At 38.5% G+C, this 9,598-nt stretch overlaps 1 protein-coding gene across 1 annotated transcript; it reads right to left on the bottom strand.

Annotated features, from left to right (window-relative positions):
• Window positions 1-6,359: 6,359 nt before the first annotated feature.
• On the bottom strand, window positions 6,360-7,166 carry LOC122040221 (non-specific lipid transfer protein GPI-anchored 5-like). The gene is made up of 2 exons (XM_042599561.1): window positions 6,805-7,166; window positions 6,360-6,743 (listed from the first exon to the last, which is right to left on the bottom strand). The coding sequence occupies exons 1-2, from the start codon at window positions 7,127-7,129 to the stop codon at window positions 6,526-6,528; spliced, it is 543 nt and encodes a 180-aa protein (XP_042455495.1). The 5' UTR covers window positions 7,130-7,166; the 3' UTR covers window positions 6,360-6,525.
• Window positions 7,167-9,598: the final 2,432 nt, after the last annotated feature.

Consider the following 9,598-nt stretch of genomic DNA (forward strand, 5'->3'; position numbering starts at 1 on the left):
AGAGTCAATTTGTCAAAGGAACGCAATGAAAGTCCTATACTTTTCATTGTATCCTATGCTCACCCTTGAGCATATATCGCATGCTCAACCTTGAGCCTATATCATATGCTCACCCTAGAGCACCCTTATATTTACAATGAAGATTTCCAATCTTTCATTGTTTTCAATGCTCATCTTTGAGCACTCATAACAATGAAGGTTCTCAACCTTCCATTGTTTCCTTATCCCCTAAAAGATAAATCATGTCTTTTAAGGAGAAACTCCTTTCAAAATATGCACCAAACTTCTATTATTGCACCAACATGACCTGAAATTCCTAAACCTTTTAAGAAACAAAAAATTTAAAGTTTTGAGGTTCAAAATTTAACTTTGAACTAAACCTCCTCCTACACTCCAAGTTAATCTTCTTTAACCATTCATTTCTTGTTAACATCACAAAAACCTACCCTTAAATACTAATAAATACATTCCTTAGGGTTAAGGATGGTTAACATGACTAAACAAGGCTTAATGAACTGAAATCATATTATTTCAGTCAAAACCAGCCTTTTCAATCAATTGAAGTTGGGTTTCAATCGATTGAAGACACCTTAGCTCATCGAGTCAGGGGGTTCTTAATCAATCACTTGATGATTCTGTGAGCTTTTGTGCTCACGGAAATTACTTTTAATCGATTGACCAATTAATTTACGCATCAATTGACATTTTAAATTTTTTTTTGATTTTGTATTCAGACTGAATTTCAGAAATTTTTAAATAATTCTATGATTTTTTAAAAATTATAAAATTTTATGTAGACATTATTTATGTCATATACTATCAAGAAAAAATATTTTTTTTTTATAAAAATAGTTCTCATTTTCAAAGATTTGAGACAATTGAAAAACTTCAATGTTTCACTCTATTTTGTATTTAACTAATCAATGGTGATTCTTATCAAAAGATGGACTTCACCAAGGTTTTTCAAAGTGATTTTAAAATGTTTTTCAAAATAAATTTCTAACTATGTTCTTTGGGCTAAATGCATATGACTTGTAGATTCGCTTTTCCAATAATTGGATTTCACATAGACTATTGGTTAGATGATAATAAAACTCCAAAAAATAAGATAAATCAACACCTTGAATTTTATTCATCTTTCTAACATCTTATTTGTATCTAATTGTCTCAAAAACATATACAAGTCAAATCTATAGTTCTTGTGAGATGTACAATAAATTTTTCCTAAACTAAGGGATCATGCATATCTATCTAGACATTTAAACTTTGATCATCCAAGCTAGGATGTCAATTGATGTCATTGTCCTTAATTACAAGGAATTTAAAATAATACATAAAAATAATTATGACATACTTGAATGCATATTTTTTTAAAAGAAAAATAATCATGAATAATGATGTATATATGTGGTAAAAGGCGAAATCGCTCACCTCCAGCGCTCCCGCCGCACCCGACCCCAGACCATCACGAGGGAGATAAATCACGGCAGCCGAGAGGGCAAGTGGTGGTGGGGTGAGTTGCACAGGGTCCGGAGATTTATGCCTCGACAGCCCTGCGGTTCGACCCTGCGACCTCATGTGGCAATCATGCCACCACTTACCATCTCGGATGACCTGCGGGGTCGAATAATGATGTATGTATGATGTGATATATGAAAATTTTCATAAACTTATATGAATATTAAATATGATGTCATAGCATATGATGGACATATAATCATGGAAGTTTTACTATAAAGGAAATACCTAAATTATCTATCTAAGTATCACTAACTAATCGCTAAATTTAAGAATAAACCTAAGTTTCCCTATCTTCGAAAGAACTTGCCAAAATCTCAACTTGACATTTATTTGCCTTCTAACCTAATTGTAATTTAATTAAGTTCAAATCTTCAAATTTTGACACATCTTACTCTTCTAAGGAGTGAACTTTAAACCTTCATTTTCAAGGTGTAGCAATACCTTGAAAATGTCTTAAAGTGTCAACTTTATCAAGGTTGGGTTAACTATTCCTCCAATTAGAGTTGACACTCTCTAAACTCATATAGGGTGTAGAGAACACACTCTTAGAAACCCAAAATCTGTTAGTGTTCCTTGGGTGTTCTAAGTATTCATTAGTGATAATTTTCCTTAATACCTTCCTAATGACCTTCTTAGGCTTCTTAGAAACTTTGGTCACACTAGATTCCTCACGATCAACTCTAGGGATAACCTCCCTTGTGACCTTCTTAATGACTTTCTTAGGCTTAGGGTTAGTTCCATAGTTATATAAAATTCTATGGTATGAGGGCACACATTCTCCTTGGCTTTTGGTTAGTATCCCAGATCTCTCTTGCCATTTGATAACCCATGTTTTCCTAAACCTAGGTTTGACTTCTCTGACCCTTTGACATTATTTGTTATTTTCTTTAGGGTCCTCGATAATTTTTCAAGTCTTGACCTCAAGACTTGATTTTCTAGTCTTAAGTCCTCAAATTTTGAATTTACTTGATTTCCTTAAGCATTTTTATTTTTAAGCATATACCTAAATTCTTAGAATTCTTGCACAAATTGTTATCTACCTTTCTAACCTTAGATGAGGTAGTCGTAGCATGAAATAACTTGAAATTATCCTTAGATTTTTCATGTTTTTTTATTTTCATAAAAATAACATTAAAATGATAGATTTTTTTCTAGTCTGCTTTTTATTATTATTAAAAAAATACCATTAACTAATTATACATTAGTTTTGTTCTCGGAGGCTCTTCTTGACTTGAGTTTTCAATTCTCTTCTTGGTCGAATCTCTTTCCCTTGAATATTGGTTCCGATAATGTCTTTTTTGATTGCATATGAAGCACACAATGCGCTCCTTACATTTGCATATCATGGTTAAGGCCTCCTTTGACTTCTCCTTTTCCTTGGGTGTCATTTGGATCTTCTTATTCCTCAATTTAGAATACTTGCTCTTGTAATGTCCTCTTTCTCTACATTCAAAACAAATAATATGATCTTTATTTTTAATGCACGAAATTAATATACACAATCTGTGCTTTCTTGATTTATACACCATCTTCTTTCTCATTGACTCTGGATAATGAAACTTCTTCTTATTCCGATGTCAAAGATTGACTCTCATCCTCAATCCTTAAGGTAAATGCTTTTTCTTTATCCTCGAATATTATGCATCTCTCAACTTTTGAACCCTCGCATATATGATATAAAGAGTTTTCTTCTTTACATTTTACTCCACTTTATCCAGAGATTGGATCTCACATCACATAATTGAGAGGCCAACAAATGGTTTAAAATGCCTAAGGCAAGTATGTTAGTTCACTTTTTATATGCCCCATAAACCCCCTCATGAGCCCCAAGTTCTCTCGTGCGATTAGAATGAGGTGTCTCAATTTCTCATTTAAGACATCACTTGATTTTCATGGTATTGTCAACAGTTACACGTGGGACCGAACCAATGATTTCCTTGGACATCGTTTCTTATTGGAACACCTCAGCCAGTCTAGAATTAGTTATTCTCTAATATAATGACAAATAGGTAAATTTCTAGTTAATAATACTTTACTCTCAAACTGTTATAAATTTCTCTTGTTAGTCTCTGACTTTTCATTTTGGATCAAACCAGTCTGCCCTAGGTTTCTAATTGATTGCTAGAAGCCACCTATTTAGAAAAGGCAATTAATTAACGATTGACTGTAATTGTTTCGTCATCAATTATTAATGTTTATAATAATGCTGTAATACTTGATTTTGGCTATGTTTGTTATGAATCTCAAGTTTTAGGTTATTTCTAGTAATTAACCATTTCTAAAGGAATACATAATTTACATGGGATTCCCCTCACATTCAAGGAAGGTTGTTGCCTTTGATCACATCGCAGGTATTTGTTCTTTCTACTGATGAAAACCTCAACTGGCTAATCAAGTCCTCCCGTAATCTCTTTAGAAACTGTCTACAGGGTGTGATATGACTGCATCACCTTTTTAAGACCGCTATTGGTTCTTCCTTACACCGTTAGTTTGTTGTTGCTATTATGATGATTCATATATTCGATGGAAAATGATAATTTCAATTCATTGATTATTTCTATAATGATTGATTTGGCTCCATAAAATTTTTTTATTAGTAATCAGAGTAAATCGAGAAGTGCACGTGATGGTCAGTCCATAAACGTAGCATCATTTGATTACGCCCCGCCTCTCATTTGAAGAAAAAATTCCTATAAATACATCGTAACTGAGATTCAAACTATAGATACTTAGATGATAACCTGAATATCTTACCGCACAACATGATCCCGAGATTTTATATATACGATGGAAGCAAATGCAGATGGTAGCATTTGCTTGGACATTTTACAGAATCAGTGGAGTCCTATGTACGATGTTGCAGCCATCCTCACTTCGATACGGGCAAGTCATAGTTTAAAGAAAATAGCTTTTTTTTTTTAGTAAATAAGCAATACATTTTGAGATATCATATTTCTTGATTCAAAGCTAACCAATTACCCATTGTTATGTAGAAAAAATTGCAAATTGATAAAAGAAAATATATTGTCTTATCGGAATTTGTTTTCTTCCTTGATGCTTTCATTAGTCGCTAGTCAATGTAATAGGAGATTCACCTTAAATTATATAGTTATTGGCTAAGATAGCGAACATCAATATCGAGCCTTTTACATTTGAATTATAAGTTATTGGCTAAGATAGCGAACATCAATATCGAGCCTTTCACATTTGAATTATAAGTTATTGGCTAAGATAACAACTATATCGAGCCTTTTACATTTGAATTATAAATGTACCAAATCATCATGAATAAACTTAGTATATGTCTTGGTAGAAGTTATTATGTTTGTTCAATTCATATAAAGTCAATTAAATGAACAAATTTAAACAATTCATTAAATTAAATAAGTAAGTTTGAACACATGTGTTTAGCTTATTAATATTAGTGCACAATGTTTACAAACAAAACTCGTAAATCATATTCATCAATATGATAAATAAATAAAGAAACTTGTGAATGAGCAAACAAATTTGTATTATCAAAACTTAATAACTTTAAAACTATAAAATTTTTAAACAATTAAACAAGCTTGAACCGGGAAGGGAAGCCTTGATGCAATGGTAAAGTTGTTATCCTGTGATGACCAAAAGGTTACGGGTTTGAATCCTAGAAACAACCTCTTGTAAAAAGTAGGGTAAGGTTGCGTACAATAGATCCTTCCCCGGGATCCTGTATGACGAGAGCTTCGTGCACCGGACTGCCTTTTAAACAAGCTTGAACTAAGAGTTGGATAACATCTAAACAACCAAGTTTGATCAAGCTCAAGCTCGTAAAAAAAAAAATCAAACTAAGTTTGAATAACTATTTTAATAATTTGATTCATTTTAGACTCAACTTAACTCTATTATCTTATCAAACAAGTTTGGGCATCATAAAAATTGACTTGAGGTTTAAAGCCCTATTTTACATATTCTCATATGGGCATTTTTTTCCCCCTCTCATTTAGCGGTCAGTGTTTTCCAACTTCCCTGCTTCAATCTTGCAAATGTTTAAAGTAATAAACCATTTGACAACCAAAGATTTACAGTAATCTCTCTTTGCAGTCACTTCTTTGCGATCCAAATCCGAACTCGCCTGCAAATTCTGAGGTTGCTCGGACGTCCAGCGAGAACAAGCACGAATACAACCAGTAAGTTCGTGATATTGTGGAGCAGGCTGGCCAGCCGATTGATCATAGGAATCGGTCTTGTTTAGCAAGCCACATGTTTATACCAGGGAAGTCCCCTCGGATGAGTCTAGTGGTTAGTGCATGAGGTGTTGTCACAATGAGGTTTAGGGTTCGAATATCGGCAAAGCCGAGGTAAATACCTCCCTTATGTGCTAGTCACTATTCCAAAAGCTAGTAGCCGCCCGTGATTTATCTCCTCCGTGTTGACCTTGGGACGGATTGACGGGGGCGCTGGAGAGGAGCGTATTCATCTTTTACCACAATGTTTGTACCAGGAAACTCTTATACCATGATTTGTATCGAATAGTTGCCCATGTATTGATATTCTGAAGCCCTTTGAGATGTTCTTCTATGGATATATAGCTGAACCAGAATTCTCATGCTCTTGTTTTCTAGTTTTTTTTTTTTATTTCCAAGCCTACTGCAAGTACAGCTTGTTTTTGTTATATTAACAGAAGCTCAATATTTTCATCACTTATCCAAAAAATAATACCGAACTGCCTCATCATTCTTTATTAAGCATGTTCATCGGTGGTTCGACGCCTTTGGCTCTTTATTAAGCTTGTTCTTGATTAAGGATGCAAAAGAATCGAGCTGATTCGACACCTTTAAATCACGATACTCTCCCCAAATCCCCAACAAAAGGTCTTATTACTTTGGATAGAAACAAACATGGCACATCAGCTAATGAAACAATCATAACAATTCAATGGACAGCAAAATTTCAAAGAAACAAATTAAAGAGATAGGCAACGATCCACAGCTCGATCGTATCAGTCAACTGGCCTCTGCATCATTAGAGTCCGGCAAGGAAGATGAAGAAGAAGAAGATCGAAAGCATGAGAGTTGCGGGTGATTTATTAGCGACAGCATCTGAGGCTGTGGCCGGAGTTGCCGGAGTAGCCTTCGACCCGCCCTCTGTTCTCGGAGGTGATATTGTAGATGGGGTCGCCGGAGCGGGATCGGCGGGGGCCTCTGGTGTCGCCGGCGAAGGGGTCGGAGATTTTGCTCCAGCTGCCATAGGCTAGTTAGTACGCAACTCATGACACGACAGAAACGGAAAGAGATCGCTTACCGTTGCACTCGCTCACTGGCGGAGTTTGGACCTTGCAGGCGCCGGGCATCGCCAACGCCCGCGTCTGGTTGACGGTGACGCCGAACGAGGATCCGCCGCCGTTGAGAACCGAGCAGAGGCACTCCGGCTGCGACTGGACGACGGTGGCCAGCTGCGAGCAGCAGGCGGGGGAGGGCGCGGTGGCGTTGCCGGTGATGTAGTTGAGGCAAGGCGCGAGGCCGATGATGGCACTGGTGCAGCCGGCCGAAGACTGCGCGGCCGCAGTCCCTAAGAGCACGGCCACGATGAAGCCGGCGACGGCTACGAGCTCGTGCGTGTGATCCATGTCGTCGGAGTTCAGGTTAATATGTTTGGAGTGAGATTGGAGGATCAGAACTAGTGAATTTAAATAGTGTTCTTGTGGTTGATGTGGGTGACCAACTCTTGTTCCTAATTTGTTTGCTTGCCACTTTGAACAGCAATCAGTTTTGAGTTGTTATAGAAATATGCATATATTATTTGTTGACTCATGATTGAAGTATCTATGTGGGTGGATGGTTAGCTAACTCCAACAACTTAGATTCTCAAATTTTATATATGTGATATAAAATTTGAGAAACCGTTAACGAGGAATCACCCACTGTGATCTTTTTCTCAATCTGAAGTTGTCACGAAGCTAAAAATATTGTGAAATTCAAACAAGCTAAAAAATATGACGGTGAGTGATCCCGTCTGGAAGCTGAGTCGGACAAAGACGGACTGCGCTGTCCTCGAGGTTGACTGAAAGTTGTTGTGAAGCCGGGTCGATCTGACACCTGCCGGGAGGGCTTACACGCGCGAATGACGGGGGATGATGATGCAGATGATGACGCGAAGGCCCTGCGCACACTCAGGCAAGCTGCCTCTGCGTTAGAGATCAAGAACCAGGGAAAAACTCCCCAGGTCAAGCCCTCCGATGCTCAAGTAAGGTACTTTTTCTCTAGAAGCACAGTGAAAGAACGAAAAGTAAAAGACGAGAGTGAAATGATGAGTGAATGTACCTGCGTAAGGGACAAAGCTTCCCTTTTTATACTGCAATGGATGCTTTTGGAATCTGACGGGTGTAAGGGAATGTCGGATGTTGGACTTTGTCTAGCGGTGAATGACACGTGGTGTTCTCCTATAGGTTTAGAAAGGAATCAGCGGGTGGTGAGCGCTAGACCTTTAGCATATTCTCTGACAGGCAATGATTATTCCCTGACAGGCTGTTACGATTCCCTGACTTACTTGTCGTGTAGTGTATGCTTGCCCCGATCTATTAACCCTGGACTGGGTCCTTATGCTTATCGGCCTCGCTCTGTGGAGTGTAAACCTATATTTCTTAACTTGCGTTTGCCGCTTCACAAATCCAGATCTGTACACCCAGTCCTGCCCTGCGTGTCTTGTCTTGTGAACTCCTGACCTACCTTACCTTGTATCGTGACTTGTGTGCCTTGGTTTGGTTCTGCTTATCCTGCGTCCCGAGCTGTATGTCTCCGTCCGATTCTGTCTGTCTCGACCTGTACGCCTTAGTCCGATTTCGTCTGTCCCGACTTGTACGTCTTAGCCCGATTTCGTCCATTCCGACCTGTACGCTTCCGTCCGATTCTGTTTGTCTCGACCTGTATGCCTTAATCCATGTGTCCTATGTTAGAAATCCTGACCTGTATCCTTAGCTAGCCCATCTTGACCTACACGTTTTGGTTCCTGTGTTCTGTGCCAAAAGTCCTGACCTATATCCTTAGCTTGCACCTCCCGACCTGCACGCTTTGATCTAGGTATCCTGTGTCATAAGGCTATAAATTCTGACCTGTATCCTTGGTTTGCACATCCCGACCTATACGTTTCGGTCCCTGTGTTCTGTGCCGCAAGACTATAAATCCTGATCTGTATCCTTGGTTTGTGCATCCCGACCTGTACGTTTCGGTCCCTATGTTATGTGTCGCAAGACTATAAGTCCTGACCGATATCGGTTTGCACATCCTGACCTGTGCATTTCGGTCCCTGTGTTCTGTGTCGCAAGGCTATAAGTTCTGACCTGTATCCTTGGTTTACACATCCCGTCCTGTACGCTTTGGTCCAGGTATCCTATGCCACAATGCTATAAATTCTGACATGTATCCTTGCTTCCGAGTTCCTACTTGACGCGTAGGTCTAACCTCGGATTGACACTTGTGCCTGACCAGGACCATCTTGTAATTTGACCCTTTGATCTCCACGTAGGCCAGATTCTTGACCTCCATGTAGGCAGACTCTTGACTACTACATAGGTCTGACTTCTGACCACGACGTGAGCTCGACTTCTGACCGCCACGCGGGCTCGACTTCTGACCACTCCGAGGGCTTGATTTCTGACCACGTTCACTGTTCGACCCCACTATCATGCACTGTATCAGTGAGGAACAAACCAGCGCAAATATTCTCATCTCCAAGAGGCCGTGTTTCTGTGTGGCATTACATCGAACACCTTGCGGGAGATTGACAGGACGCCACTTTAGGAGTATGCGTGTAGGATAGAACTGGATGACGAGGAGGTAGTTAGGATGTCGACAACGACAACGAGGTTGATGGACCCAATGAGTGGGAGCTGGGCAGCAACGAAGGCCGTTGAGGAGAGGTGACGCAGGCAACGGAGGAGAAGAGGGTGGATATTATTTTAATAAAATTTATTATGAAATACAATATTTTTTAAATAAAAACTAAAAAGAACATTCTAAATTATATATATATTCAAAAACAATTTTTTTTAAGTAAAAAAACGTCAAGGGAGTCTTTGGGAGAGATTTTACTTATTTAA

Source organism: Zingiber officinale, chromosome 2A (genome assembly GCF_018446385.1).
Source record: "Zingiber officinale cultivar Zhangliang chromosome 2A, Zo_v1.1, whole genome shotgun sequence".
NCBI lineage: Eukaryota > Viridiplantae > Streptophyta > Magnoliopsida > Zingiberales > Zingiberaceae > Zingiber > Zingiber officinale.

What these genes read in the sequence shown, in the direction of transcription:
- LOC122040221 (XM_042599561.1), bottom strand. Translation starts at nt 7,129, where the DNA reads ATGGATCACACGCACGAGCTCGTAGCCGTCGCCGGCTTCATCGTGGCC. An exon ending in GCCAGTGAGCGAGTGCAACG is followed by an intron (nt 6,744 to 6,804) that starts GTAAGCGATCTC and finishes AGCCTATGGCAG; the next exon opens with CTGGAGCAAAATCTCCGACC.